The sequence below is a fragment of the Gigantopelta aegis genome, chromosome 6 (assembly GCF_016097555.1).
Source record: "Gigantopelta aegis isolate Gae_Host chromosome 6, Gae_host_genome, whole genome shotgun sequence".
Taxonomy (NCBI): Eukaryota; Metazoa; Mollusca; class Gastropoda; order Neomphalida; family Peltospiridae; genus Gigantopelta; species Gigantopelta aegis.
In genome coordinates, this window is record NC_054704.1 from 46,575,464 (window position 1) to 46,587,861 (window position 12,398).

General features: G+C 30.3%; 1 protein-coding gene across 4 annotated transcripts in view; it reads right to left on the reverse strand.

Annotated features, from left to right (window-relative positions):
* Positions 1-1,128: 1,128 nt before the first annotated feature.
* The window catches only part of LOC121373948 (choline transporter-like protein 1), a 178,280-nt gene continuing 167,010 nt past the window's right edge, over positions 1,129-12,398 (reverse strand). For all 4 annotated transcript variants that reach the window (XM_041500792.1, XM_041500794.1, XM_041500793.1 and 1 more), the window contains 7 exons: positions 11,103-11,243; positions 10,391-10,506; positions 9,866-9,903; positions 8,593-8,721; positions 7,904-7,996; positions 7,151-7,246; positions 1,129-5,903 (listed from right to left, as the gene is read on the reverse strand). In XM_041500792.1, the coding sequence (XP_041356726.1) occupies positions 5,817-5,903; positions 7,151-7,246; positions 7,904-7,996; positions 8,593-8,721; positions 9,866-9,903; positions 10,391-10,506; positions 11,103-11,243 (700 nt within the window). In that variant the 3' untranslated portion in view covers positions 1,129-5,816. The remainder of the gene's footprint in view (positions 5,904-7,150; positions 7,247-7,903; positions 7,997-8,592; positions 8,722-9,865; positions 9,904-10,390; positions 10,507-11,102; positions 11,244-12,398) is intronic.

Consider the following 12,398-nt stretch of genomic DNA (forward strand, 5'->3'; position numbering starts at 1 on the left):
TTTATTTACCACTTCAACCAGTGTCGCTCACCTGTTATAGCAACGTTAAAGTTGGTTTTCTTTAACAACACCACTAGAGCACATTAATGTATTAATCATCAGCTATTGGATGTCAAACATTTAGTAATTTTGACATATAGTCAAACCCATTACATTTTTCCATTAGTAGCAATGGATCTTTTATATTCACCATCTGAGACAGGAAAGCACATACCACAGCCTTTGATATACTAGCAGTAATGCATTGGGTGGAACGAGAAATAGCCCAGACCGACTACTCATCAAAGGCTGCTGTATGTACTATTCTGAAGAAGTAGTCTATGTAGTAGAAGCCTTAAAAGTGTCCCATATCACACCTAATAGCTGCTGATTAAAACAATGTGCTGGGGTGTAAATACAATGTTCTTCGTGCATGGTTACTTTTCTTATAATATATCAGTGGTTTGTACAAAAAAAGTTGAAAGTTAAAAATTTGTTGTTTAACAACACCACTAAAACACATTGATTTATTATCAGTTTCTGGATGTCAAACATTTGGTAATTGTGACATTTTACATTAGTAGCAAACAATCTTTCATATGCACTTTCTTACAGACAGGACATCACATACCAAAGCCTTAAATATACTAGCCATGGAGCACTGGTTAGGGTTGGGGAAAACTCAATCATAGAAAAGATTTATCAGTAGAATTCAAACCTAAGACCAAAGCACCCCAGGAAAGCACTCTATCAACAGAGATAGATCCCCCAGTGAAATGTTGCTCACTTGTTCCAAGCAGTTCTGAGCTTATACAATATAGTTCAAGGTCCCGTTCCACGAAGCGATCTTAGCTCTAAGACCACCTTAAATGCAATGCTACCTTATGCTCTTAAGGTGATCTTAGGGCTAAGATCACTTCATGGAACGGGGCCCAGGTACAGTATTCCCTTATCAGTCTTTATGCCATTTTGAATAAAACACAATTGATCAAAGTGTTTTTAGTTACTTATAATAAAGTAACCTGGTAACCAGAATGACCATTCTTCACCTTATTTCATATGGCATATTCTTCTTTCTCTTGTGGTTATGACATGGCATCCCACCGCGTAACAAAGTAAATTAGTATAAAAATAACACGAAAACCCAAGAGAGATGACAATTTTATTGTCAGTACAAATATATCCATATTGTTTCATACAGCATTAAACAAGTTCATCAAATTCATTCAAATATTAGAATACATATTCCAAAGCTGTTCAAAATATATGTGTATGAAATGATTTGTATGATTTCAGCAGGTGAAACACAGATAACAAAATCATGATCTGACATTGCAGACTTCCATAAACTATAAAAACACAACATGCTAAGCAGCCCTATTTACTAGCCTTTTGAACAGTGGTCTGTTGATTCTCAATAACAAAAAGAGACCAAAATAAAAAGTAAGAGTTCAAATAAAATTTATGCAAATTTACAATATGAATTTCATATTTTTATATTTTATTTACTGAAGATTCTTCAGAACCATGCCATATTCTTAAAAAACTAAATTTGTTGTATAGAAACAAGTCTTCCTGTACTAATACAAATCAATACTACCCATTTATTGAAAAGATATTGTCATCTAGAAAGTTTTTTGTTGTTATTAAAGGCCTATATATAAAATTACTTGTGCTTGATAACTTATATTTGTATATGCTATTAAGTCATTAGAATGTTTGACCATTCAAAAAATGTCAACTGATCAAGAACATAAGATTTCATTTATTTCCAAATAAGATTTGAAAATGCCTAGTTGGGGAATGCAAGCAGAATATATGAGTGATGTGCACTTGGAAGCTAATTTCACGCAAACAGATGTGAGAAAAAAATTTTCAAACAAGAAACTAAGTTTCTGTCTGAAATGTAGAAATGTTGAAAAGGAACAGATTTGATTTTGACTGAAGACCTGCTGTATAAATTTAATTTTCATCTAACACAAAGACTAAAGGAATAATTACAGATAGCCATAATAATAACTTTTCCTTACGAAATGTGTTATCAATGGTTAACTAAATGCTTACACTTAGGGACAGTGACATAGAAGCTTCTTCCCACTAAACTTTCAATTTAACAGCTTAAAATAGTTTGTATAAACAATTAGCCTGTTTAACAGAAAACATCTTGTTGCTAGGTTACAAGAACCACCAACTGTTGCAGCACTTGGCATGATGCCATATCTGCATGTCCATAACAGTAAACTGGACAATACAGGTACATAAAAATACTTTTTTTTTTTTTAATCTTCTCATTATATATAATACAATTTTAAAAATGGAATATTTTTCAATCGTGTGAGATTCAATCCACTTTAAATTTGAAACATGATCAAAATATATACAAAACATTGTTATCAAAATATACAGTAAAAGTGTACAAGTTTCACCCTAATAAAGGTTGTGTAAAAAAAGGATCACAGAAGCAACAGCTTAAATTCAACATTTCTTTTTTAAAATTTTCTACACTTAATTTCATTTATTAAGTATTTTAATTGTTTAGCAAAAAGCTAAGTTGAACATAATTCAAAAATCAGCAAACCTAAATACCAAATAATAAATATGAAAATTACTAACACTATGAAGGTAAATAATTGATAAAATCAGCATTATGAGCCAAATGTACAAAAGCTGCTTTTGTTTTACAAGTATGTAACTACTGACAGTTACTACATACATTGTCGAGGTTAAAAAAAAAACAAAACCTATATTTGAGAGAAACAAGCTTCATAAATTTGGCTTTTTTTAATTTTTTTATTAGACATACATGTATTTCATGCATATTAATTTACCAGTAGTTTAAAGCCTGAGTCTGGACTATAAGCATTAAACTAGAACCACGTGTGTGCAGTACTGAGAAAATCTGAAAATCAGCCAGCTAATTTTGAATGAAAATCTTCAGTTAATATTTTCTTTTATTATTAGCAGATAAAAATAACCAGTTTCTGTTAAAGTAGTATTCTCAAAGTTGAGAGCTGCTTATTTCTGTATCTTTTAATTACTGAAAGATCTACATTCATTGTAGAAACAAATGTTATCTGCTGAACAATTCTGTACAACTACAGTTAGTGACTGGGCAAAATGGTTCCTTAAAATTTACATCTAATCTCAATATGTGGCACCACAATTATCATTTATGATCATAAGAAAACACTTTTTACAAAAACAAAAAGCAAATACATAACTAATTTACAAATAATACCACTAGGAACATCACTACATTCACTTGTAAGTATAGATACAACAAAAATGTTCATATTAATCAACTAAATTGAAATTTTTATGTGTAAATATTATGTTTAGAAATCATATTATGTTAATAACAAAAATAGGGTAAACGAAATCAAAACAATGAAACCAAAATACTATTTACAAGATTAAACAATGAAAAAAAGAAAAAAAGCCTTCACCTTTCACTAACGGATTAACACAACTTAAACAAATATACTAGTAATACATATTTGACTATTGCACTAATATAATACAGACAACCATATCTAAAAAATTTGACTGTTGCACTACAGACGGCCATATCTAAAAAAATTAACTGGCTAAAGTTCTAAAGACTAGAAGCTTTCAATTCCTGTGTAGAGAAAATAATTGTTTGACATGAGCTGCAATGACTTAGCTTAGAGTGAGGAGACTATGGTAACACTATGTTATAAAAACTAGAAGCTTTTAGTACCGATATACAGGAGGGGGGGGGGGGGGATTCACACAAAGTGTAGTGTAGCTAAAGAGTACAGTATTTACCTTTTGGGTTCTAGAAAGAACCTATTCTACAAATATATTCTGGACAGAAACTATTCCACAAACACAATCTACCCTGTGGTAAATCAAGACTTAGAAAATTAAGTACTGATATGCAGGATATACGTGAGCTGTTGTAATTGATATTAGTAGTAGTAGTAGTAGTAGAATGAAGCTACAATACATCATAATATTTTCAAACAATTTTCACCAATATAAAATTGAATCCTAAATTCATCAATGTACAAAAAAATGTACAGTCTTCTGTGTGTCAGAAGAAAATGTAGTAAGTGTTATTGAAGAGATTAACAATAATGATGATGGCGATAACAGTATGTATAATGGAAAACTCCAAATCCATAGACATGTTTTAAAGCTGCAATCATGTCAACTGATTTCATAACATTATTTACTAATGCAAACTACAAACACAACTCTAGCTTTAATAAACCTTGCATTTTTTCACTGACGGTGGATATGGTTCGTTGCCTCGATACAAATCAGTTGCCATTTTAAAAATAAACAGTACTGCATGTACTAATTGGTAATGATGTCTCCTGCCTTTTGAGCTTTAAACTGCCATGTCTCAGGAAGAATGTCAATATGTGGATGGACTATCCTAATTGGTTAAATAATACAAATATACTCAAGATTGCAGCTTTAGGTTCAAAATCTTATATGATTAGCTCACTAAATTAATTTTTTCCCCGACTTATTTACTTAATAAAATATTTGCAGTTTGACATAACAAAAGTGTGGGGGAAATATTTTAAAATATACAGGAACAACAATACAAGATATTTTCTACATGACAATTATATTATTTTCATGATTACAAAAACAAAAGTCAATACAGTACAGAAATTAGGGTGGTGCCGCTTTTGGCAATATGATAAGAAGACACGTACGCACACATGTACACACACACACACACACACACGCATGCATGCACACACACACACACACACACACACACACACACACACACACACATGCATATATACATACAGAATTCAACATTAGCAATACAATAGAACATCACTTTCACAATAATTGAGCATTTGTTGTGAAGGAAATAATGAGTATACATTAATTGCATTTTCAAGTTGTTCTTTAAAAACACAGCACTCTGCAAAAGCAAGCATAAGCTTGTGAATTAGCAAAAAAGCAATGTGTTTATTAGTCATAAGAAAAATACATTCTATACACCTCTGTATCAAATGAATTATTGTAATAAATATTATAATGGCTAAAGCTTGGTACTGGACCAATTATTAATGTGTTTATGTAAGTTCTAAAATAAGCTTTCTACAAAATATTTATAAACTTTAGATTTTTAAAAAATAGTTTCCATACTCCTAGTTCTATGTAACACACGTATCATGTGTTAATAGCAATAAATGTTCTTAGATGAAGAAGGAGGATAAAATGGTAAATGATCTTAAAAAACTATCAAATTCATTCAAATTTCATGAAAATAATTTAAATATTAAATAAATTTGACATACCCACCCCAAGTTATTTTGAGTGTATATTTGTAAATGGTGGACTTTTCCATCCTCTTTTTTGTTATTCGAATGATTAAATATGTATAAAATAAAATAGTTCTCCTGTATCATGTACATAGTGGAAGCACATTAAACTGCTTTAAAAAGACACATTTTATTATGCTTTTAAAACCAGTACACAAGGTACTATTCAATTCACACCTTTGTATATTGGCTTAATGTTTATGGTGTTTATTACTATTTTTATATTTCAGGTCTCATCAGATATTTTGTCATAAAGTCGTCTATTTTTATACATGATGGAATCTAGGAATTTGGAATCTCCATGCATGATCAAACTGAAATAACACATTCAAATAACAATAATATTTATCTGTGAATAGAATATAGATAAAAACAGATTATGTCACTGTGTCAATGGATGAATTATACACATCAGACAAGCACTAAGTCTAGTGTGAGTCATTGTTCCCATCACTATTTTTGAATGACACCAAATCACAGGGAAAGTCCAGCAGATGAGTTATCTCCCCCTGGAGCTGGTTACAAATGAGCGGGTTCTGCTGCCTCTCCCTCCCCTTTCTTCTTTCTCATCTTATTCAACTCTTTGCTTGTGTCTTGAATGTAGCTCTGCAATAAGCAAATAAATCACATACAATAAACTGGACAAATACAAATGTAAAGTATCTGGTAAAATATATATATATATATATATATATATATATATATATATATATATATATATAGACAGTTGTGTTTTTTGAAGTATATGATATTGACGATACCGAAATACATGAGGGTAATAATCTCTTTATCGTATAATCTCAAGATTCATACAACATGTTTTTGTAACTGTACACGCAACTTTAATTCAGTCAGCCATTACTAGATATTCAAATGACGTAAGAATATGTGGCACGTTGTATCTTTGAATGGAAATGACGTCAAACTTGAATGACGTCATTTTGGATGTCCTTACATCAAATAAAATTATGCCTAACATTTTTTGTTTTCTGAACGCTGGACAGCTTTCAGTGTCAAATTGCCATTGAAATGTTTTTATTTGATGAGTATGAATGCATATGTCAATCATGGAGTGTCAACCAAGTACGTTTGCTTAAATGTCAATAAACCTAGTGCCGAGACCTCGACTAATTTACATCTAATTTGCAAAGTTATCAAATTCTTAAAGTATGTGATCTGAAAAATATCACATACTTTGATTGCACTGAAAATGTAAAATATTATATGATAAATATATATAGACAGTTGGTTTTTTTGAAGTGGAAAAAAGGCATACATCTTTGCTTACAAAATTTTAAAGATCATAACAAATTTTAAATATTAGAAACAGTACTGTTTTGTCAACATTTGACTGTGCCACATGATATTAGGTAAACATGAACATGTTTTTGCTTGTATAACATAAAAGCAAATTTGAATCTTTCATTTAAATTACAGACCTTTAAAAAATTCTTTATGCCATCTCCCAATATGCAAACATTTAAATCTTTATTAAGATAGAACTTGTGCACATGCAAAAATTTGGAAATTGTAACAAACTTTGAAAATGATAACAAACTTTGAAAATGATGCAGTTGATGAAAATACCAAATCACCTGATACTCTTAAAATCAATTAGTACCAATTTACTTTTAAATTTAGAAAGGAATCCATCACTTTAACAGTGGATCAGTAGAGTTACTGTAACATGTCTTGTAATCTATCTCAAAACAAGAATACATACTATATTTTACATATTTTAGGTGGGATAATAAGGTGTTTTTTATTTTTATTTTTTTACCAAATATATTCAAATGCCTAACTGACCATTCAAATATTAACAACCTATTCCAAAGTATGATATATTTTATTACCCGTAAAGATTTTTTTCCAAAATATTGTCTTTCTTGTGATCCATCATTTAAATCCAAATCTTCACACAAACACAAAAACAAAGCATCTATCACCATCTGAAAATAACAACAATCAACAGTGAACAATAGCAGGAAACGGAAATAAATACACAATTAATTCATGTAGTTAGAATGAATTCTACATGGGTGGCCATTAAGATATGATTTTGAGTGGTTTTAAAAGATACAGAATAAAAGTAAAAGTTAAACATCTTCTCAGTGCTTGAACTTGCAGTTAACTTAATGTATATGTCAGAGCAATCACATTTAGGTTAACTTATATGTCATAGAACAATCAATGTCACTGTGGCAACAGGTTCATCAGCTAGGAGCAGTCAATTGCACGTCTTTAAATAATAAAATGTGTGTGACTGCCATGTGATATCGTAAATATTATATAATGTTCTCACCAAAGAATGTGTAAGAAATAATTGTAATTTGATAAAGTTCTGTCAAGTACAAAAAAAAATATCACACTGGTCCTATTTCAATGTTCAAAATTGACAACATACTTTCTCATGATCAATTTTTACAAGTTCAAAATAAAGTTCAAGCCTTGTACTGCAGTCACAAGAATAAATACAAATTCTGTCCTCCTTTTTAACTTTGTTCATATTTAACACTATTTTACACTAGCTAAAAACAAATTGCATAGTCAGGACTACTATCGTAACTTAAACAAAAAGAGAGATGTATTAGTATGGTGATATTTACCTCATATACTGACAAAAAGCAGTGAGCAATAAAATAGGCAAAGACACACACCAACAAAACTGGAATGGCAAAATAGTGGAGATCACTTCGACTCTGAAAAAAAAAAAGAAGAGTATAATAAACATTGGATGGTGTTTTTTTAATTACTAATTGAGTAATAAAATCAAAATGTAAATTGTTTACTTATATTTGCTTAAAATGTGAGTTTAATATTATAGTTTCTGTTCAATGTCAAATAATCTGAACATCTGATCTTATTTTAAAGCTTTAAATCCCAATTCTCCATTCAAAAATGTTTGATTAATTACTAATGCAAAACACAAATACAACTAGTTTTAACAAGCATTCTAGTTACTTCAGTTTTAACAAGCATTTTGAGAGTACTGCTAAAACACTACATGGCCCCTACCAGACCCAACAAATGATTTGTATCTATTAACAGACATCATAAACTGCTTATACACCCGGAATATGTTGGGGTTTTGTTTGTTACCATTTTTAACACAATGCATCACTGAAGAGTTGGGAAGTACCCATGTTTTGGTAGTTACTGGTTTTTATGTCGCCTGCATTAGAAATTACAATTAACAGAAATTAATGGTGTATGATCTACTCACTGTGCTTAAATATTAGAAAAACATATCTGATATGGCAGCTTTGAACTAAATGCAGCATTACTTGTGACTGACCTTAAACCAAATGATCCCAAAGGCAGCTGTGGCAGCCATTACTCCAAGCTTTCCCAGGAACAGGATAAAATCTCCTATACTGTTAATAGCTGCCACCCGTAACACATTCGTTACAAGCATCGTAAAGGCCTGAAATAATTAAACCATAAAACATTCAGGAAATATATAATTAATCATTTTTTCACTTTTCCTCATGAACGTGTATGAGAAAATGTGTAAATTAAATAATACTAATAACATAATAAACTTTAAAAATTCAGTAAACAGAATTAATTTAAATTTTAATTTATTACTTTAATTAACCCCCCCAAACCACACCAAAACCCCACAAACATGCATTGAGATGAACATCAAAGATGAAACTATAAACCAAGTTTCATTGATGTAGGACATGTAGTTTGTGAGAAATGGAATTGAGGCCAGCAAAGTCTAAAAAGTAATACCTATATTTTGCCTTTTTACCTTGTAAAAGCGAGACAAAAAATATTTATAATTTTGGTATACAGTGACAATTGTTTTTTATTATTAGAAAAAAGTAATTTTCTACTTTTAGTAAAATTTTCTACCAAGATAAAATAACATCCTCATAAAATAATAATCCATCATATGCAGCCATGTGGGATAGAAGAAAAAAACTGTACACGGTGGTGGAAATTTTAATTTGGGATTAGGCTTGCCAAGTTCCAGGGTCAAAATTGCCACCATTGAAGGTTTACTTTTTCTATCCCATTTAGACTGCATATCCATTCTGTAAATAAAATGAACTGATAAAGATGGCTGAAAAAGTACCTATTCTTTATTTAACCATTTTATCATATAAAACATTACACCATGATATTTGCCATGTTTTTTTTATTAATTAATAAGATATGATTTATAAGGCAAGTTTTAATAACAAAATATCAATCTGAAACTTTGTCAAATTACCACAGACAATAACAGATTTAGCTCCCCTTAAGCAAAATCATGTGAAAGCTAGTGAAAGATAGAAATATCTTTCAGAGCTATCTTTCTTAGGACATGTAATTATACAGCTATGACAACTCAAAACATTATTACCCGGTACATTTCTTTGTCTTATTAATCCAAATTTAAATATTCAGGATAAACAAATATTGATGATACCTGTTTAAAAAACATAACCAACTTGCTTTTGCTCATTATATGTTTTTGAAAAAACTTGTATAATAAATGGTATCTAATGGCCACTCGAGCTGTATTCTCCATAATAATAATGATGATGATGATGATGATTATGATAACTAAAACATACCTTTTTAGCTGATGTACAAAAGTTTTTACCACTAACAGCTGCAAAAAAAAAGAAGAAGAAAAAAGGTAAATAAAAAATAAAAAGATCATTTATGAAGGTATTTGTTAAACAAGGCAAAATGCAGTACTAAAAATCAAAGTAGTCCCCATGACAACACTAAACCAGTGAAGAAAATGTTTCTCAACACAAGATTATTGATGTTGTTAATTGTATTTTAATTTTCAAATTTTTTAAACATATAGTCTGAAAGTGTTATAAATAGGATTAGACTATGAATCAACATCTTACAACATAGGTCAATTTGCTATTTGTTTAAATTAAGGGACAATCAATGTCATGATTTTATTGTCAGAAATGTAAGTTTTAAGTTAATTTTGTGGAAATATTTGATAGTAAAACCACTGGGGTTATTGCAATTCATATTTGAACAAGTGGTTTTAGTCTCCAAATTTCAGCAAAGATCCATCAGATTTGTTCTTACTAATGTGATGATTTATAACTGAAATTGTTTTCATTTCTACTTACCTACTATTGTATAAGCGTTAGCATTTAAATACTTAAGGCACCTCTCAAGACACCACAAACAGCAAATACAACACTTCATACAAAAACGGGCACACTGGTTTTCTGAGCCTTTTAATCTGAAACAGAAAACATTCTCAGTTAGCATTAACCTTTTCAACATTTGTAACAAGGCCATCAACACTAGTAGCTAATTTGGGTGCATGATTAGTCATATAGATACATGAAAATACTGCCTTAATTACATCATTACAAATTAGGGAAAACATATATGAAATTATTTTATTCAAAATGGGAGGAAAGAGGAACATCGTGATTAAAAAAATAATACTTTACTGGATTAATTAACCCCTGGTTAACCCATTCTGTTGACAATACTGTTATTATATTTATGACTGATTTGATTTAAATGAGCGGAATGGATAATTTTGCAATGCTCATATACCACTACGGTTTCCAGCATGTCTGTCTTGGGTCCCATCTCTGGATAGCCAGGGGCCCGATCCGTGACAGAGATTTAAATGTAAATATTTTCAAAATTAGTAAAGGACTCCCAAAAGAGTTAGATAATATTTTAACAATAATGGGTATTGTTTGGTCGAGTAGATAGATGGATAGATTTACTGATACAATGCTAAGCTTTCATAACTGAGTGGAAAAGTAAAACCTATTTTTAGTATGCTGATATAATTGTAAGGACTGCAGCTTCACTTACTGTTTATTCAAATACATAAGTATCCATCTTGGAAGTTTGACAATGGTGATAACCAGTGAGCCCAGGGCCACGGTGCCCAGGTGGTATATAACGAGATGACCGATTGATCCACATATAGGGCAGTTCACCTGATCCTTCTCTCTGAAACACAAAGAAAGTACCACGGTCATATCAGGTAGCAGAGTTTGTGTACTTGAACCTTTAATAACTGTTACTGTCATTATTACTTTTTTAAATACATTCTTCATATGCTTTATTTTAATACTTCCTTTAAATACAAAAAAGCAAATGACGAGAAAATATTTGTGGTATAGTTAAAGTTTGTTTTATTTAACAACACCACTGGAGCACATTAATTAATTAATCATCGGCTATATTGGATGTCAAACATTTGGTAATTCTTACTCTTAGTCGTCAGAGGAAACCCGCTGCATTTTTCCTAATGCAGCAATTGTGGTATAGAGAAAGACTTTATTTTATGTTTAAATACAAAACATATCATGATAACAAAAAACAAATTAAATTAATTTTGCTTGTCAATTTTTTTATATCGAATAAAATCGGTGTTACTTGTAACTGTTCAAATTCTGCAAATGTTAGAACCTTAATTGGATAGAGGCCTGAAAACAAATTACGTTATCATTATGTCATGGCTCATTAGTGACATGTTTCTCAGTTCTGTTTGAGAGACAGCGTGGGTTTTCCCTAACCTCTTCAATGCACTGCACAATAATTACTTAACAGGAAAGAAGAGTAATAAAAGAGAAAATTGTGACACACCAATTTCATGCTTAGTTAAGAGTAAGATTTTTTCTGTCAAAAAGGCAATTGTAAGACCAAATTTAAATTTAACTAAGAAATAAAATTTCTGAATGGGTTTTTTGTTGTTGGTTTTTTGGGGTTTGCAGAGTAAATTAGAAAAAGTTCTTCAATGTTTAAAATATTAAAATTAGTTTTTAATTTTTTTTAGCAATATTGCTACAAATAGATTACCACTGGTATATCTCATTATGATTTATAAAAATAGAAAATATGTAGGCCTACAAAAGCTAATACAATGTGAAGAAAATAAAAACAATGTGCATTTTTCTTACCTACTCCTATCTGTTAATTTTGTTGGTGAAGAGAATTAGACTGTATGAACTGATGAATCAGATCATATACAAATTCTCTGCTAATAATGAATGTGTGATGTAATGATAAAACAAAATTGTTAAAATTCCCACATGAATTAAATTCCAGAATTTGATGAATTGATTTGCAACATAGTTGTGATGTAAGCATTAATATATAAAA